This window comes from Nerophis ophidion, linkage group LG05, assembly GCF_033978795.1.
Source record: "Nerophis ophidion isolate RoL-2023_Sa linkage group LG05, RoL_Noph_v1.0, whole genome shotgun sequence".
Taxonomy (NCBI): domain Eukaryota; kingdom Metazoa; phylum Chordata; class Actinopteri; order Syngnathiformes; family Syngnathidae; genus Nerophis; species Nerophis ophidion.
In genome coordinates this window covers 30,353,418-30,379,102 of record NC_084615.1, presented here as the reverse complement: position 1 = coordinate 30,379,102, position 25,685 = coordinate 30,353,418, and the positions used below count along the sequence as shown (strand labels likewise).

The following is a 25,685-nucleotide window of genomic DNA, read 5'->3' as shown; positions in this document are numbered from 1 at the left end:
GTGAACATGCCCTTTCCCAAATGCTTTGGCACGTGTTGCAGCCATGAAATTCTAAGTTAATTATTATTTGCAAAAAAAAACAAAGTTTATGAGTTTGAACATCAAATATCTTGTCTTTGTGGTGCATTCAATTGAATATGGGTTGAAAAGGATTTGCAAATCATTGTATTCCGTTTATATTTACATCTAACACAATTTCCCAACTCGTATGGAAATGTAATTTCTACCTTCTTGAAGAATTTTGATAGTACTTTCAATTGACATCTCTTGTGTTGGAGCCATGATTCATGTCAATCCACCTTTTGCAAGAGCTTTCCAAAGTGTGAACACTCATTTTTAACTGTAGGCTAACAGATTTAATCTGATGCAGGTGTTAGCTTTAGAAATTAAAATTTACAAGGTGATTCCATAACTTTTTCATCAGGTTTGAATGATTTGATTTGATTTTTTCCACTTGACTAGATCTAAAAATGAAACTGTTACTGACCAACACAATTAATTTTCCTGAATTATTTTAGTGTTTATTTAAGCCAAAACGTTGCCATTTGAAATGACTATGTGTCTTGTCCCTCAGGTGCATTTTTTCTACAAAATTAACCAACTAAATGAACATCCTCGAATTCTGGCGATTCCATAATTTTTTATCAGGTGTTGTACTTGTAGCAGGTTATAGATTGCTTTCTGCATCATTTTAGCAGTTTGGAAATGCACTAAATAATTTTTATTTATTTTTATACAATTGAAGAAATTAAGGGTTTGAGTGTTCTCTATAATCAACATTACAAATTATTCAAAGTGATCTTTTTTGTAACATCTAGTGAATGGAGCAAACTTTTTAAATTATTTCCCCATATTTCTGCACAATGACTCACATATAATAACACTGGTGAGCAGTAGAGAATATGGGGTGATTTTTGGTCTGAAACATATTTTACTTTGCTCATTATTTAGATATTCCTTCCCACCTTACGTTGTATATTCTTTATATATTTCCAGTTCTTTAATCATCCATCATAGCGCCTAAAAATGTGATTTATCTTACTCTATAGATGTCTACTACATCTATTTGTATTTGTTGTTCTATTCTGCTGTTACTGAATAAGATTATTTTAGTTTTAGATTCAAGGATAGTCAGTTTAAAAAAAACAAATATATATTTAATTTGTTTGTTTCTTCTGTTATTATTTGTGTTAGCGTCTGTGTGTAAAAATACATGCAGAGCAGTGTTTAGTCAAATTTGAGCTTTGCGCAAATAGGCCTAGCAGACATCCGTTTTGACCACGTACTCTTCGGACTGAGTTTGCTTGGGTCTGAAGTCATATGGAATGCAGGGATTTTTCTTACCTGTCTGCCCTCAAGTTCAATCTGAAAGTTCTTGGCAGACTCCTGTGTGACGCGTCCACCAAAGTCCAGCTGATACACTTGCGTTGCTTCATTCCACAGTGGCTGCTTGTTCGCCATGACGTACACAAAGCCCTGGCTGCCCAGCCCTCGGTCTTCTTTCTCGTTGGCCTTTCGACACTTCATCTCATCCAGCTCGCTGGCCGCCCTGAGGTTCCTTTTACTCTTCCAGCTTTTCTTTCCGCTCTGGCACTGGTTCAAAAGCTCGTCGCCGTTGATGAACAGCTCCGGCTCACTTTCTGAGCTGTCCTGGAACTCGCTGTTGGCGGTGGCTTTGTTCAGCTTCTTCGCTTTCAACTGCTCCTTTGGTCCCTTAAGCTTCTTTTTGTCTCTCCCTCCAAGACGAGGACTAGAGATGAGAGAATTGAAATCCCCCAGAGGCCTGCCCTCCTTTTTGGATTTGCTCCCTTCGGCCGGAGGCGGAACGTTCGCCTCCTCGGCCCGACCATCTGCCCTCTTACGGTTTTTCTTGTTGAACTTGTCTGAACGGGGCGGCACCGGGCTCTCAGCTAAGGAGAGCACCTCCTGGTAACCTTCCACAGGTTCTGCCATGGCTTCTTGCAATCCTACATGGTTCTGCATTTCTGAACGTGGTGGTGGAGGGGGCGGCGGTGGTGGTGGAGGAGGTGGTGGTGAGAGGACATTTTTATCTACAGCCATATGGGATGCTTTGGGTGGTAGGGGCACAGCAGGACTGGGAATAGGAGGACACGGGTTATATGTACCCCACGGTGTGTGGAGGGCAATGGGAGGAATGGAAAGCCCGCTTCCTCCAGGGTACAGAGGCGGTAGAGGGCAGCAGGCCAGATTAGTTAGATTTGTAGGGTAACCAGCAGGTAAAACAATGGTTGCATCCTGCTGTGAGAGAGGAACAGGAGCCACCACTTCCTTTGGGGAGGAGCATGGGCGTGGCGACCCCAGGATGGGCTGAAGCTGGGCTCCAGGGTAGGCAGTGACGGGCGGGTACTGAAGAGAAACTTGGTAACCTGCTGCAGCGGCGGCAGCTTGAAAAGAGGCAGCAGCGCTGGGGGTTGTTGGAGACTTTGGAGACAGAACAAAAGGCAGCCTGGAGACATCCAATTGTTGGGTCGGGCTAAGAATAAGGGGAGGTGGCTTGTGTGGTCCTGGGTGGCTGGTGGGGTTAAGTGTTGTAGTACGTTCCTGAGGTACCCACACTTCCTCTGTGGCAGATGGGTCCCACTGATAGGGAGGTGGGCGTTTAACAACCAGCCCTGATGTATCAGCTCCTCCTAAAGCCAAATTCCTCAGCGACTGATTCAGGGCTTCATCCTCTGTAAAAGCTGAATTAACATAATCTACGCAATCTCTGTTTCCACCGCCTCCTACTCCTGCAGTTCCAGATGGTTCAACTGAGCTCAGCAGGCTGTAACAGGACTGAGAGGTCAGAGGCATGGCACTGTTGGAGTGAACGATGACTGTGCTATGTGGCGCGCCATTCCCTGGAGGAAAATCTTGTCTGATGATAGTACCCCCTGCTATTCCATTGGCGCTCCCTGGGGCTGTGATTCCAACACTGGTCCCACTGCTACACTGGCTACAAGTGTATAAGGCTGTTTGCACCCTCTGCTGATAGCAGGCTGCTAGTGCACTATTATTTTTAGCTTTAGGCGGCAGCGGTCTAGGCGGTTCCATCATTTGGGACACTTTGAGGTTTGCTTCTCGACTGTTCCTCCTGAGAGTGGCATGAATCAGACTACTGTCGAGCTTCTGTCCAGGATTCCTCCCACCATTCTGATTTGCCGGGTCCGGATACGGGGGAGGGTCTCCACTCGGTATGGAATAGCGAGGTGCGGTGAGTCTGTTAAGGGTGGCCGAGCTGTAGGGTAGCTGGATCTTTTTGCCTTCTCCTGAGCTGACCCTGAGAGTGGAGGAGCTGCCGGGTCCTTGTAGGTTGTAGACATTTTGATTACAGACAAGACGGGTTCGAGGGCGGCAAACCTCTTCCACATTCCCACTGCTGTCAAAGGTAGTTATCCTCTCATAGCCCAATGGTGTCGGATACTGCCCTTGCTGCTGACCAGGGGGATAAAGTGGGAAGTCCCCCTTCTTTGCACAAAGATCACCAGGAGGGGGGGTTATAGTGGAGCCTACGACCGTTCCCGATGGAGCATTTGAGGCTGCATTGGAGGCCGACATGGAAGCGGCCGCTGCTGCTGCGGCTGCTGCCACAGCAGCAGCCACAGTTCCAGGGTAAGGAGGAGGTGGGTTCATCTTGCTGAGTTCGAGCGGCGCGCTGAACACCAATGTGTCTCCCTCGGCCAGCTGCGGACCTGAACGTGTTGTCTTTATTTTCAAAAGAGTCTCATGTTCACCCCCCACACCCCTGTCTAGGACCAAATCGGGAGGTGGGTGAGGAATTTGAATCTGCAGCATGCCCGACGGAAGCATAGTTGCTGCGGAAGTCTGTCCTGATGACATAGAGGAAACAGGGATTTGAATGTGAAGCTGTTGCTGAAGTTGTTGGTGGTGCTGCTGCTGTTGCTGCATCTGCTGTTGTATTTGTTGTTGCTGTATGTGTTGATGGAACTGCTGCTGCTGCATGTGTTGGAGCTGCTGCTGAAGATGCTGTTGCTGCTGATGTTGTTGTTGGAGCATTTGTTGATGCTGTTGCTGCTGCTGTAGCATCTGTTGTTGTTGCTGCTGCTGCTGTTGTTGGATCATGTGTTGTTGTTGCTGCTGCTGTTGGATCATCTGTTGTTGCTGTTGTTGCTGTTGCATCATCTGTTGTTGCTGCTGCTGCTGGAGCTGTTGATGATGCTGTAGTTGCTGATGGTGTTGTAGTTGCTGTAACTGCTGTGAAGGATGATGAGAGCGTGAAGGTCCTCCAGTGAGGCGACCCATGTCCAGCCCTCCAAAGATGACCTGACCCGGACTGGAGTATCGGTTAGGAACTGTGTACTGGGCTGTAAGCATGGTTTCCTGGCTTTGGTCTGACCCAGCAGAAGCAGCCGCAGCAGAACCAGCCCCTGGGGAGGTGGCTGTGGGGTTTGATAGAACATCCAGCTGAACATTTTGATTGGCTAGGAGGGACTGGACTAGACCAATATTCTGTGCGGGGGACATGGCTTGGGCGGGACTGTGGATGGGTGCAATGGGGATGTTGACAGTGCAGGGCGGGTTGTCATCAGAGCCACCAGCTGGGCCAGTGACTGGCAGGTCATCCTCATCCTCGCTGAAGACGTTGGGGCTGAAGACAGGCAGATTGATGTACTCCATGGAGATCTTACGCACTTCCGGCAAGTAGATTGTCATCTGTCTGGGCTGCAGGTGGAGGAGGCTGGTTTTATAAATGACTGAGGAGAGAGAAGGATACAGTCAGAGAGTGAGGACGAACTAGGGCTGGGCGATATATCGATATATATCGCGGGTTTGTCTCTGTGCGATATAGAAAATGACTATATCGTAATATTCGAGTTGAAGTTCTCACGCAGCTGCGGGCATTACACTCTCCTCCTCTTTCCTGTGTCTCCTCATAAACAAGCAGGCGCACATTCATACGTCATACGTATACGCCCTCGCCCAGCGGAGAGTTCGCGGCGTCGCTAACGTTAGCTTTGATGCTAGCAGGTTGTTGCGGAGAAAGAAGATGCGGATCTCGTAACAAATGAAGGAAGAACTAATTCCCAAGAAAAACAGCATCGTCTGGCGGTGGTTCGGCTTCAAGTGGGAATATGTCGAATAGACAACTTTAATTTGTCATGTGTGGGGGACAAGTGTTGCTACCAAAAGTAGCATTACTATTAATATGTAGCATCATTTGAAAAGTCACCTGCTAATAACTTTAATAAATACAGTTTTTGTAAATTGACTTAGTTATGATTTCCTTCTCTGCATGAAAGTTTAAAAGTAGCATATATTGGTGCAGTATGAACAAGAATGTTTTAATGTAGACATAGGATCATCATACTGCTGTGATTATATGCATCAAGTGTTAATTCAAGGCTAAGGCAAACTATCGTAATATATATCATATATCGCGATATGGCCTAAAAATATCGCGGTATTAAAAAAAGGCAATATCGCCCAGCCCTAGGACGAACATTGACAATTACAAAATGTTCATGAATAATCAACAAATAAAAATCAATGTACCTGCACCAAGATTTGTTGGCAAGAAGGCAGCAAGCCCAACAATCTTGAATTTCGTTCCCCAAATATTTGATGTTACCTGAGCAAGGTAGTTTTGCTGAAAGACATGTATTAAAATGCAATGATCAAAAATACTGGCAACAACGGAGGTAAAATGTACATCAGCATAAAAAAATACCTGAGTAATGTCATCTAAAGGAAATTCTCTCCGTGTCAGACTTGGTGACCCGATGGAGGGTTTTCGTATGGGTAACCGGGGTGACCTGGAGACCTCTTGGGAGGCGCGGGAGAGTTTGGGTGATTTCCTGGGATCAATGTTGATTCTGTTGGTAAAAGGACAAACTAAGTCTCTACAGAGAAGGTAGCAAAATGGAGGGGGGACGGGTGAAAGATGGTTTAGGCATGCAGTGAAGCACAAAACATGTAAAATGCGTTATTACAATCAAAACCATTTGTAATCAATTTCATTCAAATTTGGTTTAATTATCAATGTTAATTATATCAAGTGCAAGGGGAAGAAAAAGTTGTGCTATAAAATGACTGTTTACCTGGGCATTTTGGGGGACCTACTCCCCCTAGATATCTTTGGGGACTTTTTTCCCACCCAGTCGTCACTGATTTCGATGTCACTTGAATCTGAGCAATTGCAGCTGTCAATCATTGCAGATATCAGACTATTGCCATATATATCATCTGAGAAGAGAGAAGGAACACTGGTTCAGTACAAGCCAGTCAATCAATGAGTGTATTTATGGACATTTTGTTTACAAAAACACTGACTAGTAGATTTAAACAGAACAAAGGTTTACCTGTTTTTCCATCCATTTTAGGGTCCATAATGACAAACTCTGGACGCAATTTACTTATTCGCCGGCCTTTAAGGATCGGCACTAGACCCCCTAAGTACTCCAGGTACAGAGTGTAGCAGGGACCCCCCACTTCAGGGTTGTCCTCAGTACGTTTCATTGTACAGTGGAGACGCTCGTTGCCTGCTGTTGGGTAGCTGACAAAGTCACGCATGTTGTTGGGATCAGGAATAGGCGGCTGGGGGGAATGAGAGCATGTGTAATATAGCATATGTTATAAAATGTCTCTTCAGTAATCAAAACATTTCCTGTCTTACCCTAATTGTGGGAGCGAAAGCGGCAGTGACGAATGAACAGAGACGCGACGGCATGGTGAGCTTGGCCACGTCTTTCTCTTCCTTTACCGCCGTGGCGATGCCCTGCTGGCAAAGGAGCTGCAGGCTGGCGACGCGGTGCTCTACACGCACAACGTAGAGTGCCGGGCCACACGCCAGGAAAAGACGCGAGTCTCTGTGGCCCCAACAAAGGGTAGTGATGGGGCGCTGCGGGGAAATTGACAATTTGTAATATTGTGGGTGGAGCTTAACTTCCTGTTATGTCACCCATTCAACTAGCTGATACTGAATCAACATCGCCTCGAAATAGTGCATGGCATTTTAATCATTACCTGTGCTGGTGTTTCCAGTGAGTAGATGTGTTCACCCCGGACGTTATAGAACTTGACGATGGCGTTCCTAGTAGGGGGAGGACAAGAGGGGTCAGGGGAGAGGAGAGTCTTCTCCATGCCAGCCACTGAAAGAAGATCCCCCTGCGAGCACCACTGGACGACCACATCTTTCAAACAGAAGTTGGACATTTTACCAAATTTAGACAATATGTTTGTGTAAATGACAGCCTGAAAGTTACAGAAAGCCTGGACTACCTTTCAGGCCAGTGCGGATAAGTGTGGGTGAGAGGTCATCGTAGTTGTTCATTAGGCTAATGTCTCCAGATGTGAAGCTGACTGTCAGCAGAGGTTTGTGGCTGTGCACTGTGATAACAGAAGAAAAAGCAATAAAGATATTAACAGCCAAATGGAAAAAAACTCTTGAGTAATCCTGCTGCATTTGTAGTTGCAAAACAGTCTAGTAAAAGCCCTTGTGGACTTACAAAGGCCATTACCCTGTGCATCACATCATGATGCATCACAATGAGGAGATCTGGCAAGTGGAGACTAAGAAGACAGCCTAGTGTCAGTTTCAGTAATTATTTCCATCCAGACCAATCAATTACAATTGTCTAATTGTTTCTGTGATCCAGTTAGCTTGGAGAACGCTTGGCTCATTGTGGACTGTGTAAGATGCTCCCCAGTACAACATGATTCAGTGATTCAGAGACGGGATGCAGATCTTTATGATAATATAAGTTAAAGAATTCTGCTTCCCATGTAATCAGAGCAAGAGGAAGCGTGGATGGTGCGGCAATACAAGGGGGGGGAGCTCACCGACGCTCACACATCTGCTTTCTTCCTCCCCTGTAAATTAAACAGCTGTACAATTGTACATCAGCACTCCCTGCTGACCTGACAGCAATTTTGTTTTCTCAGAGCAGCGCACCTTGCTGCAGGGGATAGTCATCGGAGTCGGTGTCGCTCTCACTGCTGTCCTCTACCAGGAAGCTGGGGTAGTTCCACGACATGCTGACGATGCCGTCCGACTCGTGCAGCAGAATGTGGGCCAGCATGCGGCCGTGGCAGTCCATCACTATCACCTGTCCGTCGGCGGTGCCAAACAAAACCTTCCGCAGGAAACGCAAAAGGGTTAGAATACACAAACAAGAGTTGGTTGGGGAATAATCGGTGCCTGTTGTACCTGTTGGTCGTCAGGAGTCCAGATACCGCAGGTGATCTGACTTTCCAAGTTGATTTCGGAAGACCAGTGCCTCTGCCCGCTGACTGAGCCCACCAGAACAAAGCCATCGCGGTAGGAGATGAGAGCCTGAGTGCCATCGTGTGACCATGTAAAGTCACTCACCTATAGAGCCACCGACAGACAGGTCCATTATCACTCATATTCAAGTCACATCAGACTGGGATTAATATCATACACTTTTGTTTTATAAAAAAATACACTCACTGTTACAAAAACGTAGTTATAACAGCCATGAATGCTCAAAGTTATTTGAATTATGGTCGCGCCTATCGATCGGCCACCGATCGGGATCGAACCATTTTGATTTTCAAATGGTGCCCGTAACACAGCAGTAAAACGGCTTATCAAATAAAAAGAAAAGTCATTGATGTCTTTATTCATCCTTTATAAGATGAATAAGATGATGTCGATGTTCATCGGGAATTTTCTTTTTTGTACTTTGAAAACACTTTGAATTTAAACAGTTTCTTAAAGTGATTACGATTAAAATTCGATTAATTGTGCAGCCTGAATAGCAATCCAATGAAAATGTGGCTCTTACCTGAGCTCCACGGTCATTGACCAACTCCACAGACCAGCGGCCTTCATATTGGATCCAAACAAAGATTCCACCATCTGTATCACAGGTGGCCAGCTTCTGAAAGGGCTCATTCCATCGCACCAGAACCACCTTAGAAGACAAGCGCACACAAATACAAAAGGATTGGCCTCCAAGGACAAAAACAACATTTTCTTTCTCAGGCTGCTCTGTACATCCAGCTGCATGGAGCGACCAGTGGCCACATTAGCGAAAAGCTAAATTTAGCAAATGAATCTACTGTGTACAGTATATCATTAAGCGGGTTAACCTCATTTTGAGAAAACCTCAAAGGAGCTGTAATTATCTGATAAATTACTGACAATAGTGCTGCTTTAAAAAAAATGTCCTTACTTAACGCATACATGCAAGTACAAGAACATTATGGTGATTTTTACCATAAAGCAGTATGGATCATCACTGTCCTGGCCAATGTCACCTCAAAGTAACCCATCACTCTTTCCCCCTATTCCCCAGCTCCTCCCTCTTTCCTTTCTCTGTGTGTATCTGTCTGCTCTTCTGTAGCGTGACTCAGCCTATTCCCAGAGGAATAATCCTAAGAAGGGAGCAGCTCTACTCTCACTGAGCGCAGCAGCACGTGTGCTGTGCATGCTCAAAGGCACAACCCAGGGCAGGTTTTAGATGGGCTTACACTTGGGGTGTTGACTCCCAACGGACCAGGCAACAGGGTCCTTTTACTGTGCCATCTCTCTCGCAAACCAACACAAACTGACACGTTCATCAGCCCAGTGGAACAGGTGTAGACTTAATTTAAAACGAGCACCAATTACTCATAGAATATGAAGGTCTGCCTGCACTGAACACTTGTCTCAGCTGCATCATCGCCTCCTGGGTATTGTTAAATGAGGATAAAGATTGGCACTGAGCTACAGGGTTACTCTTCAGGGAAATGGTTTAGCCTTGTTCGCCGCAGAGGGACGGCTTGTCATAAATATGGTGGGCATGAATACACCAACAAAAAGTCTCAATCATAACAATACTCCCCTGGTGTTTGTAGAACCCACTGTATAACAAACATATATTGTATTCAATCACAGGAATAAACACCTTATAAGTCCACTTCATGATGATTTGATTATTCTGGTTTCACCTGCTAAACTGTTATAAACAATGCAATGAAAACGTGTTGAAAACACATCATAAAACAACTAAACAAGTATCTCCATTAATCACCAAAATTAAAAGAAGCAAACGTCTTGAGTAAATAAAAGGTATGAAATCAATTTCATATGTCTGACAAAAAACCTGAAAGTCATGGGTGTCAAACTCTGGCCCGTGGGCCAGATTTGGCCCGCCGTGTACTTTCATTTGGCCCTTGAGGCAATATCAAATTAGCATTAGAGCTGGCCTGCCGGTATTATAAGGCGGCGGTTCATTCACTCATACTTGCCCAACTTTACCGATTTTCCTGGGAGACTCCCGAAGTTCAAAGCGCCTCTCAAAAATCTCCAGGGGCAAACATTATCCTGATATCCACCCGGACAAAAATATTGGGGGCGTGCCTCAAAAGCACTGCCTTTAGCGTTCTCTACAACCTGTCGTCACATCCACTTTTCCTCCATACAAACAGCGTGCCAGCCAAGCCCCATAACATACGTGGGTGGTACATACAAGGTGAACGCAAGGCATACTTGGTCAACAGCCATACAGGTCACACTGAGGGTGGACGTATAAACAACTTTAACACTGTTACAAATATGCGCCACACTGTGAACCCCACACCTAACGAGAACGACAAACACATTTTGGGAGAACATTCGCCCCGTAACACAACGTAAACACAACAGAAGAAATACCCAGAAGCCCTTGCAGCACTAACTCTTCCGGAACGCTACAATATACAACCCCCGCTACCACCAAACCAAATGTATTAACCTGTGGAAAAAGTTAATGTTGATATTTACCTCAGAAAGCTGCAAATAGAAAAGAAGCATTACATTTTTCATTTAAATAATTTAATATACCATTACTGTTTTTTTGAAAGTTGGTTTTGCACTATTAAGCTATATAAGCGTTGCTTGTTCCATATTCATTGTTGAAGCAAATCAGTGTAGCAAACTGAGCAATAATTAACGTTTTATTCATGCACTTTCTCTTGCTACTTCAAGGCTTGAATGTTTGATTCATTCATAGTTATTTTATTTTCAAATGTATTATTAGCCTGTGGAAAAAGTTTATTTTGATATTTACCTCAGAAGGCTGGAAATAGAAAAGAGGCATTACATTTTTATTAAAATTGTATTTGATATGCCATTGATATTTTGAATTATTATTATTTAAAACTCTATTTTGCACTATAAAGATATATAAGCCTTGCTTGTTCAATGTTCAATGCAAAACTTGTTTGGGTCCCTATCACTAAGATGCCAACTGATAGGATGTTCATATATTCCCGTTTAGATGAAGAATGATTAATAATCCACGCGAAGAAAAAAGGTGGGTGGAACCAAGCATCTTTTCATGTCTTTTTTCACTCAATCAATCAAACAACCAATCAATCAATGTTTATTTATACAGCCCTAAATCACGAGTGTCTCAAAGGGGTGCACAAGCCCCAACGACACCCTTGACAAAACAAAGTCTAAGTTGGCTGTCAAAGTTAACCAACTTCTCAGTTTATGTCCATATCATTTTACTATCAAGGTAAGAAGCATTATTTCTAATGTATAATAAACTTTCACAAGCTCAGAGGCGAGAAAGCAGCTCACCAGCTCATGATGCTAATACAGCAGCATAAGGGATCTCATGATCAATTAGCCGCTAAAAATAGGTCTTTAACGTTAGCATTTATAATAACAATATCACAATCACTTGGTTAATATTCAGATCACAAAATGTAAATGGGGTATTATTGGCACTTTTTAGATTTTTTTTGTGTGGGTTTTACGGTCAAAATGGACACAATGACATCATGGCTCTGATTGGCTCTATTGTAAGCAGACGTTTATTTAAGAGTTGGAATGCATTAAAAAAAAAAACAATACATAATTTTTTCTTGTCTCTCAAAAGGATTGTAAGTTATAGGCAACATTTTCCCCAAAATATAAGTTCCCCTTTAAGAGTGTTTTCTGATAAGACCTGTCTCTCAGCCAGAGTTACTCTTGACAGTAGTTTTCAATTTAGTTGTCTTTTGAAATTGTTTTAAAACCACTTTTACTAAGGTTATTGCAGAGCATTCCAAAAACTAAATTCACAAGACCTGCACTCCATGAATATATCAATAACTACATTTCACACGAACATTACTGTGTTATTATTTTACCTGAAATTAAGCGTGAATTTCAAATGTTAAATAACATGACTAAAACGGTCGTATAAAGAAATAAACACATTTTATTTTATATTGTGTATAACTACACTTAGTGTGCCCAGTTGGCATCTTGGCCACTGTCCCGTTTCAATAGGAACTGCACTTTTTTTGCAATTTTGCCAATTGTTCACAAACCTTATGAAAGACAAGAAGTCAAAAAGTTTTTTTTGGTTTAGCATTTTAATTCGTAATAAATCGGCTCGTAGCCATAGCTTGGCTCCAAGTTCCACATGCACTCTAACGTTTCAACCTCTCTTGGGGCTCGCATCCATAACCAGCAGTTCATTCGCCGTAAATTCAGGTTATAAAAGATAAGGTTGAAAATCCACATTTGTTCAAAAAATAGTCGTCTTTGTTGTCTATTACCAAGTCTGCAATGATTAGAACACACAAGCGTTTGTTTCTGTAAGTAGGAACACACATTACTTGCAGGATGTTGGAAGTTTTTTGCAATCGGAACAGGAATAAATGTGCTTAGGAAATGCTTAAAAAAATGCTTAAAGTAACCAAAAAACTGTAAATACTGTACATATCACAACGTGATACTACATTATATATAAATACTCTACGTTAACAGTGTTTTGAAGTTTTTTTTAGAGGGCTTTGAAGGTTACAATGGTGAGTCCCATCAGCCACAACTTGCAAACGCTTTTCTTATCACTTCAAGACAGTCATTATTGTCTCTTGTTTTCAGGTTAGCGTTTAAGCTAGCAAGCTGGCACCAGTTATCAAAGTGCAGTTGTAAATCTCAGTTTTTGATCATTTTTAATTTAAAAGGGTAATACTACCTGTCATTACCATTTATTGTATTACAGCTGAATAACAGTCTTGTATTCCCACTAAAAAATGAAAATACAATGCTTTATAAAAACAGTAGTTCTGATTGGATCCCGTCTGTTATTTTCCTGCTGCCCTTCTCCCACATGCTACTGTGATTGGATAGAATCCTAACTTGTCCCACCTACCTAAAAACATAATTAAATATAAGTTGGATTTTATCTCCGTTTACATTTTTGTCTCATTTTTATTCGTCGACTAAATTGTCACTTAATTTCGTAATTGTGCATTTGCTGTGATTAGTTATCGTCCTACTTTAGTCAGGGGAAAACGATGTTGAAGTTAAGATGAACATTTTAGTCAACAAGATGAACACTGCTCTTGGAAAAGTGTTCTGCTACAAACATGAGCTACAAACATCCCCGTAAGATCTGCCCAAAACATCTGATCTTACTCGCTAGAATTAACTTAAAGCTTGAAATTGATTGATATAACTTAATTTTTGTAAGCATGAGAAGGAAGAAAGTGAGTGTGAAGGACAGTGCTGAGAAGAAGAAATGGATGCTATTCCCTGAGGAGTTACCAGTCTGCAGGAGGCGCTATCTATTTTAAGTCATGACCCAGTGTGGACCACTCTATGACCTGAATGAAGACCTCCTATGACCCTCTGCTTGCCTCCAATGGACTGGACTCTCACATTATTATGAATAATTTGCAATAACTGTACCCACTTAGAATCCATTGCAGCTGATCAACAAGGAAGGAGGCCCACACATCTGCAGTACCTTCTGAAAGTTGTCTTTGTTTTCCCATTTTGGGTTTTAAAATTTTCCTCGCACGGATGTGGGTACAGACCAGTGAGGTCATTGTGGTTTGTGCAGCCCTTCGATGCACCAGTGATTAAGGGCTATATGAATAAACGTTCATTTATTGATTTTCATTTAAAGAAATAAATGATCAAATATTGGTGATTTGGTGGAGTAGTTTTAAACTTTTATTCTTCACCATACTGACTGATTGAGTCACTAATAATGGGCGAAGAGGATATCTAAATAATTCTATCTGAACGGCAGACGTTTATCCATGAAAATATGAAAAAGCTGCTCTTGGTATGTTTGACAAAGAAGCAGCTTGAAGGAGATACTCTCCAAGGTAAGTGCTCTACATTATTACATTACCTTATTTTGCAAAACTACTGTAGTTGTTTGTGAAACATTCTATTATTTTGTGTTTCATGCAATACTTATTACCTAGAAGTTTGTTTTTCTTTTTAAAAGGCATGTAAAATATATGCTTTTTTTGTACCATAAATTTCACATCTAGCGTTTTCAGTTCAAACATCCATCATAGAACCAATTAGGCTCATTAATGGAAGTACTGCTGAATATCAAATAAAAATGATGTATGTTACTGTGAATTACGCTGATTTCAATGCAATGTTATGAGATGTGAGTTTAAAAAATTATTGTGTAGTTTTTCTCGCAGCAACTAAAAATAATTTATATTAATCTGCACCTTGTAAGATTACCATAAGGGGAAACCATGTTGCATTACACTTCATATTATATGTCCAAGTGTAAATCATAACAACACTAAATACTACATGGTGTGGGCACGTTTTGTGTCCTGCGCTGACATCTGAACAGAGGTAACAATAATCCCTGCATGTGAGTGTAAATTTAGCAGGGGTGTGGAGATTAGCTCGTGTGAGCTGGTCAGGCATCCCTTATGAGGGGAGACAGCTGAGCACCTCGCCGTAACGCAGCGAGAGCTAGGAGATCAAACGTCACATGGAGACAGACAGGATAAGAGCAATAATACGAACCCACGGGACAACATAAGGAGATCACGGGCACACAAGCCGCATGTACAAGAGTAGACTAATGAAAAACAATTATAGTATTTGTCATGACCGGCTATGGGAGTACAACAGCATGACCCTAAAGATGTCCAACAAAAACATAATCTAATATATTTTCTCTCTCTGAACTAAAATCTTATTTGATAAGAGGACGCTTCAGGTCTGTGGTCCTTTAATCCTTGGTCAATGTTCAGCAATTAATAACTTCTGCTCAGAAACCATCTTAGAGCAAATTGACAAAAGCATCACATAAACGGGATGCTTTTGTCAATTTGCTCTAAGACTAAGACATCTAAGCTGACCCCAGCAATTTAAGGAGAAGGCCAAATCAAATCAGGGGGCAGCTTTAGAGATTGTGGTGCAGTCAGCAGAAGTGTAAGGACATTATGAAGGTGCAGCTTCAAAGCAGCGACAGCACGCGGATTCGACAGCCACACTTGCCGCTAGTGACCGGAAAGTATTCACAGTGCTTCACTTTTTCCACATTTTGTCATGCATTATTCCAAAATGGAATACATTATTTTCGTTCTCAAAATTCTACGATACCTCATAGTGACGTTATTTTTTATTTTGCAAATGCATAAAAAAATAGATTTAAAAAAAATCACATACACACAAGTAGAAACAGCATTTGCGCAGCACTTTATTGATGAACCTTTGGCAACAATTGCAGCCTTAAGTATTTTTTAATTTAATGCCTCAGCCCGGCACACCTATCTTTGGGCAGTGTCGTCCATTCCCCTTTGTAGCAACTCTCAAGCTTAACAGGTTGGACGGGAAGCATTGGTTTTCATCCAGGACGTCTCCCTCTATCCTCACGAGTCTCCCAGTTCCTGCTGCTGAAAAGCAACCCCACAGCATTATGCTGCCACCTCCATGCTTCACTGTAGGTATGCTACTGGCCTGGTGATGAACGGTGCCTGGTTTCCTCCAAACATTACGCCTGATATTCATGCCAAAGAGTTCAAACTTTGTCTCATCCGACCAGATTTTTCTTATAGCCTGAGACTCTTTTAGGGGCTACTTGGCAACATTTTTCCGTCTGACCACTATACCATACAGGCCTGATAGGTGGATTTCTGCAGAGAAGAGTCAGAATAGACAGAAAGATCAATGCAGTTATGTATAAGACATCCTGGATGAAAACCAATGCTTCCCATCCAAACTGATGAAGATTGAGAGGTGCTGCAAAGAGGAATGGGCAAAACTGCCCAAAGATAGGTGTGCTGTTTGGCATCGTATTCAAAAAGACTTGAGGCTGCAATTGCTTCCAAAGGTGCATCAACAAAGTATTGAGCAAAGGCGGTGAATACTTGTTACATGTGAATTTTTTATGAATTTTCTAATTAAAAGAAAAAAAATTTCACATTGTCAGTATGGGGTTCTACCTGTAGAATTTTAGGGACACAAATTAATTTATTCCATTTTGGAACATGGCTGTAACATAGCAAAATGTGAAAAAAGTAAAGTGCTGGGAATGCTTTCTGGCTGCAATGTAAGCTCGGCTTGTACAAAGATTTTGATGAATCAATTTGGCTTTAAATAAATTACATAGGCCTGCAATTTCTCTTTTTTTATACCTGTTGGTGTGTTTTAATGTGTTTTTAATTTGCATGTCAAAGACAAATTTCTGTTTGTCACTGTAGAAACAGACCAAGCTATCCATCTATTCATTTTCTACCACTTATCCTTCTTGGGGTCGTGCGGGGTTGGAGCCTATCCTCGCTGCACTGGTGTTGCATGGAAGGCAGCGTACACCTTGGACAAGTCGCCCCCTCATCACAAAATACCATTCACACTCACATTCACCATTTTTTTAAACTGTCCTTCAAATGAAACCTTGGAAGGACATAACCTTTGTGAAATGGGACAGTATAAATAAATAAATGGGTTGTACTTGTATAGCGCTTTTCTACCTTCAAGGTACTCAAAGCGCTTTGACACTACTTCCATATTCACCCATTCACACACACATTCACACACTGATAGACGGAGCTGCCATGTAAGGCGCTCACCAGCACCCATCAGGAGCAAGAGTGAAGTGTCTTGCTCAAGGACACAACGGATGTGACGAGGTTGGCACTAGGTGGGGATTGAACCAGGTACCCTCGGATTGCGCACGGCCACTCTCCCACTGCGCCACCCCAATATAGTATATTGGAATATATATATATATATATATATATATATATATATATATATATATATATATATATATATATATATATTATTATAGGCTATACTATCATATATATATATATATATATATATATATAAAAAATAGTATAGCCTTTAATAATAATTATGATAAAGGCAGGGTACACCCTAGAAAAGTCACCACCTCATCGCAGGACCAACACAGATAGACAGACAACCATTCATAATATACATACATACATACATACATACATACATATATATATATATATATATATATATATATATATATATATATATATATATATATATATATATATATTTATTTATTTTTTATTTTTTTTAAATCTGGCCTTCAAATGCAATCTTAGAGGGACACAGCCATTGCAAATAGGGACAGTATAGCCTTTAATAATAACAATTAGGATAATAATGAATAAAGTTTATATAGCACTTCTCTCGACAATCAAATGGCTTTACAGTGAGTAAAGTTTGATTTTCCCTGCAATGTTTGACATATTGACATTCAAATTAGCATTATCTTACATTTGTGGCACCAATTTTTTTTATCTTAAACTGAACAGTGACACACACTGATATGTGGGTTTGCAAAAATAGTAAGTGTTTAATTAGAATGCGAAAAGCAGTTAAGTGAGCTAATGGTTAGAAGCAGACATTAAACCTTAATTCCCTAACATTTTCCCTTAAAAAATGTCAGCTGCCCCAAAAATTGTTTCAAAAATATCATTTATAAATACATTTCTTGCACGTCTGCACCCTGAAATACAGTTGGACCTCAACTTACGAGTGAACCGAAATACAAGCTGTCACTGAGGTTTTTGTTATGCTTTAAGTTGCAAGCATTTCCACTGTCAATTGAAATTGTGTTTGTCACAAGGTTGGGCTATTTGAGTGACTGACTGACAGAGTGCAGTAAATATATTGTTAGAGTTGCTGTTCCTGCTTATTTTACACAAGAAACAAAACTGTGTGAAACATAAAAAGTAAAAAAAATTGTTACACGTTGTTCCTGCTCTGTTGACACAAGAAATATACCTAAGTTTCAAGTGATTGTTGATGTGTGCGTTTGAGCGTTGCTTTGAGATTGGCCCCTCCAATCACTAGAACTAAGAAAGTTAGTGCACAGAAGAGGAAGAGCAAATCAGAGAAACAAACCATTAGAAATATGTCTTACTTATTATCAGCCCCACCATAGCATCAGTCCAGATCAGTCGAAGCGGCAGCCAGCCACCGTGGCATGATGTCACACACGCGCAAATTACAAACATGTATCCATTACAAAATTTAAAAGCTGCAGAAGTGGTTTGTTGTGTTTCAGTTTGTTCTGTTAAGTCATGACTCAACAAACTGCATGGTTGAGCTTTGGTAAATAGGCAAACACATCGCTGACTTCCTCGGTCATCCCGACCCTGTTTCTTTGTGAGTATTATGAGACATTTTTCATCTGAATGGGAATATATATTCTATATTCACTCACTATATTCAAAAGTAGCTTGAAAATCAAAGACTGAACGGCACAAAACGTCCTTCAAGTCTCTGAAAGGTTCAATGAGATGCTTGACTCAAAGAGAAGTGCCGCGCTGTTACAAAAAAACTAACTGGAGCATGGACTCATTTGCAATATAAGAGACAAAGGGAAATTTGAAGATTTCTTTAAGGTACGATAGGTACTAAAAAGCAGTTTTGGAAGGTATCATGGACCACGGCTTGACCAGGCAGCAAAGCCTGTTATGCAACAAGTCCTCTCCATGGATAGATTAGCGGGGTAAAGCATCGCTCTAAAGCACGTTTAAGCGCAACGCCGGAGTCAAAAGGTCAGACAGGTAGAAAGCACATAGAGACCATGAGAGGCTCATGTATAAAGGTCTAATGGGATAATTCATTAACAGGACTGACAATGGTAGTCTTGAAATACATGGCAATTCACAGTGTAGACTGTAGACAAAAACTTGCAAGACAATATCTACTGAAACTGACAGACACTCCCGTGTTGTCAAACAGTCTCAGATATGTATCTCTCATGCAGAATGAATAGGCTGCTACTGCACGCTGTAATGGAAAGGAGAAAAAAGCATCAAGAAGAGGGCTTGTCAAAAGAAGCAGTGATCTATTTTGAATCACACCCCAGAGGGAATATTCAATAGCATCACAAGAGTGTAAAAATATCAAGTTTTTAAATGCAGTACAACTGACAGAAGGTCAAGAGGTAAGTTGTTGTTTGGACTTGACATTAAGAAACCACACAGCTTTTCATTTCTACCATAGTGACTGTCCCATTTAGTTGAGGAGTACAACCAAAAATGTCCGTGCCTTCGTCGAAGATCTTACACTTGTAATTATCACTGACCGTGGCAAATCGAGGAAATCGCCTAGGAGGGGTGTACTCTAGGCCAGTGGTTCTCAAACAGCAGTTCAGAGTACCCACCCTTTTTGGGAACACTCGAGGGAGTACTGGAAAGTACTCTCCCGGGTGATTCCCTTGTCCTACTGGGAGACTTCAACGCTCACGTTGGCAACGACAGTGAAACCTGGAGAGGCGTGATTGGGAAGAATGGCCGCCCGGATCTGAACCCCAGTAGTGTTTTGTTATTGGACTTTTGTGCTCGTCACAGTTTGTCCATAACAAACACCATGTTCAAACATAAGGGTGTCCATATGTGCACTTGGCACCAGGACACCCTAGGCCGCAGTTCCATGATCGACTTTGTAGTTGTGTCATCGGATTTGCGGCCTTATGTTTTGGACACTCGGGTGAAGAGAGGGGCGGAGCTTTCTACCGATCACCACCTGGTGGGGAGTGGGCTGCGATGGTGGGGGAGAATGCCGGACAGACCTGGCAGGCCCAAACGCATTGTGAGGGTCTGCTGGGAACGTCTGGCAGTCTCCTGTCAGACAAAGTTTCAATTCCCACCTCCGGAAGAACTTTGAACATGTCACGAGGGAGGTGCTGGACATTGAGTCCGAGTGGACCATGTTCCGCACCTCTATTGTCGAGGCGGCAGATCGGAGCTGTGGCCGCAAGGTAGTTGGTGCCTGTCGGGGCGGCAATCCTAAAACCCGTTGGTGGACACCAGCGGTGAGGGATGCCGTCAAGCTGAAGTCCTATCGGGTCCTTTTGGCTCATAGGACTCCGGAGGCAGTGGACAGGTACCGACAGTCCAAGCAGTGTGCAGCTTCAGCGGTCGCGGAGGCAAAAACTCGGACATGGGAGGAGTTCGGGGAAGCCATGGAAAACGACTTCCGGACGGCTTCGAAGCGATTCTGGACCACAGTCCGCCGCCTCAGGAAGGGGAAGCAATGCACTATCAACACCGTGTATGGTGCGGATGGTGTTCTGCTGACCTCAACTGCGGATGTTGTGGATAGGTGGAAGGAATACTTCGAAGACCTCCTCAATCCCACCAACACGTCTTCCTATGAGGAAGCAGTGCCTGGGGAATCTGTGGTGGATTCTCCTATTTCTGGGGCTGAGGTCGCTGAGGTAGTTAAAAAGCTCCTCGGTGGCAAGGCCCCAGGGGTGGACGAGATCCGCCCGGAGTTCCTTAAGGCTCTGAATGCTGTGGGGCTGTCTTGGTTGACAAGACTTTGCAGCATCGTGTGGACATCGGCGGCGGTACCTCTGGATTGGCAGACCGGGGTAGTGGTTCCTCTCTTTAAGAAGGGGGACCGGAGGGTGTGTTCCAACTATCGTGGGATCACACTCCTCAGCCTTCCCGGTAAGGTTTATTCAGGTGTACTGGAGAGGAGGCTACGCCGGATAGTCGAACCTCGGATTCAGGAGGAACAGTGTGGTTTTCGTCCTGGTCGTGGAACTGTGGACCAGCTCTATACTCTCGGCAGGGTTCTTGAGGGTGCATGGGAGTTTGCCCAACCAGTCTACATGTGCTTTGTGGACTTGGAGAAGGCATTCGACCGTGTCCCTCGGGAAGCCCTGTGTGGAGTGCCCAGAGAGTATGGGGTATCGGACTGTCTTATTGTGGCGGTCCGCTCCCTGTACGATCAGTGCCAGAGCTTGGTCCGCATTGCCGGCAGTAAGTCGAACACATTTCCAGTGAGGGTTGGACTCCGCCAAGGCTGTCCTTTGTCACCGATTCTGTTCATAACTTTTATGGACAGAATTTCTAGGCGCAGTCAAGGCGTTGAGGGGTTCCGGTTTGGTAACCGCAGGATTAGGTCTCTGCTGTTTGCAGATGATGTGGTCCTGATGGCTTCATCTGACCGGGATCTTCAGCTCTTGCTGGATCGGTTCGCAGCAGAGTGTGAAGCGACCGGAATGAGAATCAGCACCTCCAAGTCCGAGTCCATGGTTCTCGCCCGGAAAAGGGTGGAGTGCCATCTCCGGGCTGGGGAGGAGACCCTGCCCCAAGTGGAGGAGTTCAAGTACCTAGGAGTCTTGTTCATGAGTGAGGGAAGAGTGGATCGTGAGATCGACAGGCGGATCGGTGCGGCGTCTTCAGTAATGCGGACGTTGTACCGATCCATTGTGGTTAAGAAGGAGCTGAGCCAGAAGGCAAAGCTCTCAATTTACCGGTCGATCTACGTTCCCATCCTCACCTATGGTCATGAGCTTTGGGTCATGACCGAAAGGATAAGATCACGGGTACAAGCGGCCGAAATGAGTTTCCTCCGCCGTGTGGCGGGGCTCTCCCTTAGAGATAGGGTGAGAAGCTCTGCCATCCGGGTGGGACTCAAAGTAAAGCCGCTGCTCCTTCACATCGAGAGGAGCCAGATGAGGTGGTTCGGGCATCTGGTCAGGATGCCACCCGAACGCCTCCCCAAGGAGGGGTTTAGGGCACGTCCAACCGGTAGGAGGCCACGGGAAAGACCCAGGACACTTTGAGAAGACTATGTCTCCCGGCTGGCCTGGGAACACCTCGGGATCCCCCGGGAAGAGCTAGACGAAGTGGCTGGGGAGAGGGAAGTCTGGGTTTCCCTGCTTAGGCTGTTGCCCCCGCGACCCGACCTCGGATAAGCGGAAGATGATGGATGGATGTTCCATTTCCCCGCGCAGAACCGGGAAAAGGGGCTTTTGTTTACTCTGCTCCTTTTAAATGTTGCAAAAAGACTGGAAATTAACTGAACTTATTTCATTGAACGCTTTTAAATCCAGATTGAAAGTACTTGAGATGACGTTTTTTTTAAATAGTTTCTTAATTTGTATGACATTTATTTTTATGTAACTTTATCTTTTGCTGCCTCTTGGCCAGGACTGCCTTAAAAAAGGTGGTTTAATCTCAATGAGACTTTCCTGGTTAAATCAAGGTTAAATAAAATAAAGTGCTCTTATAAACAATATTCCCCATTCGAACACTGAGTGCATTGTCACCAAATTAAACTACTAGTAAAAACCTGGTGCTCTCTGTGGAGTGTTTGAATATGTAATCAAAGGAAGTATATATATATGATAGTAAATATGTTCCATCCTACCTCACTATTGTGCCCCCTGAGGTTGAAGTTGACCCTCTGCGGAGTGGGCCGGTCCCGCTTGCAGTGGCTGGATGTAAATGTGACCCCCACAACTCCTCGGCCATTTCCAGTGGCGAGCCAGCCTTCCTCGTAGTAACGCTTTCGGCACACGGGTTGCTCTTTCTCACTCTTCGGCACGCGGCCTTTCCACGACAGGCACAGGATGTTGGAGTCGCTGCAGAGAACCGGGCCATGCTCCACTGAGGCGAACATCCCTGCGACGTAGGCGTTGTGAAGCTTCTGAGGTCCCTCCCCTGCTAAAGGTGCCACTCCTGTGCTGAGGTTACAGGTTCGATGATGGATGTGAGAGGACCATAGTGCATAGTACCGGCTCTTCCTTGGACATCAGTGAAAACTCAATTAAGGATACAAATAATGTCATAAAAGTGGAGAAATCAGCATTGCAAAGGCACGAGTCACTTTTGATGGAATGGACCGATACGGTCAGTTGCCTCCTTTCAGAAAGTCACATCCAGGAACAAAACAGCCGTGTCACATAAATTGCCAAAGCATCCACTCAGCATGTCTCGCGGCTTTCAGTCCATGAAAGAGCCTTTTCTGTACAGTTAAGCGTGTTGATGTCGGCGTGCTCCGTCCTCGTCATGATCCAATCCTGGCTGTGAGTGCAAGAGGAGGAGCAGGGACTCCTCTCCATCAGCTGTAATCCTGTAAGAGAACCGCCTCTCCTTGAAACGCCATTAAGCCGGCAAACCTCTGGCATCCCACTGGGGTGAGGGAAAAACGTTTTTGGTTTTTTTATTACATCACAACATGGCTTTTAACTTAGCACATCTCATAAACAAACACTGAAATAAACACAGCAGAACTCTCCCCCTGCTCCTTGCATTTAAATATTAAGCCACTTATAGTTGGAGGACTATTCAGCTCAGCGGAAGGATATTTAACGAACAGCTGAATTATTTAACACGCTCATGTATCATTTTAGAGCTGTTTAATTAGAGCGACCCCGTGTGGGTAAGACATGAAACAGCTGGAGGTAAACAAGGCGCCCAATGAGTATGCATTAATAATAATAATAATAATAATAATAATAATAATAATAATAGTAATAATTGGGAGTGTGGGAAAAAATTGATTCGAATACGAATAGCGATTCTCACGTTGTGCGATTCAAAATCGATTCTCATTTTTAAAAAAATCTATTTTTTTTTAAATTTGTTTCATCAATCCAACAAAACAATACACAGCAATACCATAACAATGCAATATAATTCCAAAACCAAACCTGACCCAGCAACACTCAGAACTGCAATAAACAGAGCAATTGAGGAGACACAAACACGACACAGAACAAACCAAAAGTAGTGAAACAAAAATGAATATTATCAACAATAGTATCAATATTAGTTATAATTTCAGCATAGCAGTGATTAAAAATCCCTCATTGACATTATCATTAGACATTTATAAAAATAAAAAAATAAAAACAATAGTGTCACAGTGGCTTACACTTGCATCACATCTCATAAGCTTGACAACATACCGTGTCCAATATTTTCACAAAGATAAAATAAGTCATATTTTTGGTTCGTTTAATAGTTAAAACTAATTTTCATTATTGCAATCAGTTGATAAAACATTGTCCTTTACAATTATAAAAGCTTTTTTAAAACAATCTACTACTCTACTCGAATGTCAGCAGACTGGGGTAGATCCTGCTGAAATCCTATGTATTGAATGAATACCGAATCGTTTTGAATCGGAAAAATATCGTTTTTGGATCGAGAATCGCGTTGAATCAAAAAAAAAAAAATCGATATATTATCGAATCGTGACCCCAAGAATCGATATTGAATCGAATCGAGGGACACCCAAAGATTCGCAGCCCTAGTAATAATGATGATGGATGACCATATGTATCTAGACCAGTGGTTCTTAACCTGGGTTCGATCGAACCCTCCGGGGTTCGGCGGAGGTCAAGACACACCCGACTCATCGAGTAAATAAAAACTTCTCCCTTTTGGCGTATTGCGGATACGGCAACAGCAGAAGTCACACACCTGCAAATCAGACTGATTCAACATTAATTATTTGCTAATGCACATGCAAATTAGTAACATATTGGCTCTTAACTAGTCATTATTAAAGGCCTACTGAAATTAGCTTTTCTTATTTAAACGGGGATAGCAGGTCCATTCTATACGTCATACTTGATCATTTCGCGATATTGCCACATTTTTTCTGAAAAGATTTAGTAGAGAACATCCACGATAAAGTTCGCAACTTTCGGTGTTAAGAGAAAAGCCCTGCCTCTACCGGAAGTCGCAGCCGATGACGGCACACGTGTGGGGACTCCTCACATCCTCACATTGTTCTTAATGGGAGCCTCCAACAAAAAGTGCTATTCGGACCGAGACAACGACAATTTCCCCATTAATTTGAGCGAGGATGAAAGATTCGTGTTTGAGGATATTGATAGCGATGGACTAGAAAAAAAAAATGATAAAAAAAAAAATAAGTAAAAAAAAAAAAAAAAACGCGATTGCATTGGGACAGATTCCGATGTTTTTAGAGACATTTACTAGGATAATTCTGGGAAATCCCTTATCTTTCTATTGTGTTGCTAGTGTTTTAGTGAGCTAAATAGTACCTGATAGTCGGGGGTGTACGTCCACGGGTGTCTTGACGCCAATGTCTCAGGGGAGTCGACGGCAGCTTTATGGACGGCACAAGCTCAGCTTTTCTCAGGTAAGAAGCGAGCGACTTTTTACCACAATTTTCTCACCGAATACTGCTGTGTTGATATTCCGTCGTGGTTCATGTTTGCTTGACCGCGCTCTGATCCATAGTAAAGTCTCACCTCCAGGAATTTTAAACAAGGAATCCCTGTGTGTTTGTGTGGCTAAAGGCTAAAGCTTCCCAACTCCATCTTTCTACTGTGACTTCTCCAATATTAATTGAACAAATTGCAAAAGATTCCGCAACATAGATCTCCAAAATACTGTGTAATTATGCGGTTAAAGCAGACGACTTTTAGCTGTGTGTGTGCGCAGCGCTCATATTTCCTTAAAACCCCTGACGTCTTGCGTACACGTCATTACACAACGTTTTCAAGACAAAACTCCCGGGAAATTTAAAATTGTAATTTAGTAAACTAAAAAGGCCGTATTGGCATGTGTTGCAATGTTAATATTTTATCATTGATATATAAACTATCTGACTGCGTGGTGGGTAGTAGTGGGTTTCAGTAGGCCTTTAAGTACTTATTAATGCCTTTTTCGGCATGGCCTTATTATAACCCTAACCC

At 42.8% G+C, this 25,685-nt stretch overlaps 1 protein-coding gene across 3 annotated transcripts in view; it reads right to left on the bottom strand.

The window, feature by feature from the left end:
- The window catches only part of tulp4a (TUB like protein 4a), a 31,611-nt gene that overhangs the window by 4,811 nt on the left and 1,115 nt on the right, over nt 1–25,685 (bottom strand). Inside the window, exons 2-13 of one of the 3 annotated variants that reach the window (XM_061900506.1) lie at nt 22,379–23,142; nt 8,769–8,897; nt 8,168–8,329; nt 7,913–8,093; nt 7,240–7,347; nt 6,985–7,151; nt 6,635–6,859; nt 6,321–6,555; nt 6,060–6,204; nt 5,690–5,861; nt 5,515–5,608; nt 1,345–4,715 (exon numbers count right to left, since the gene is read on the bottom strand). In XM_061900506.1, the coding sequence (XP_061756490.1) occupies nt 1,345–4,715; nt 5,515–5,608; nt 5,690–5,861; nt 6,060–6,204; nt 6,321–6,555; nt 6,635–6,859; nt 6,985–7,151; nt 7,240–7,347; nt 7,913–8,093; nt 8,168–8,329; nt 8,769–8,897; nt 22,379–22,630 (5,241 nt within the window). In that variant the 5' untranslated portion in view covers nt 22,631–23,142. The remainder of the gene's footprint in view (nt 1–1,344; nt 4,716–5,514; nt 5,609–5,689; nt 5,862–6,059; nt 6,205–6,320; nt 6,556–6,634; nt 6,860–6,984; nt 7,152–7,239; nt 7,348–7,912; nt 8,094–8,167; nt 8,330–8,768; nt 8,898–22,378; nt 23,143–25,685) is intronic. The other 2 variants (XM_061900507.1, XM_061900508.1) reach the window with 2 other exon arrangements.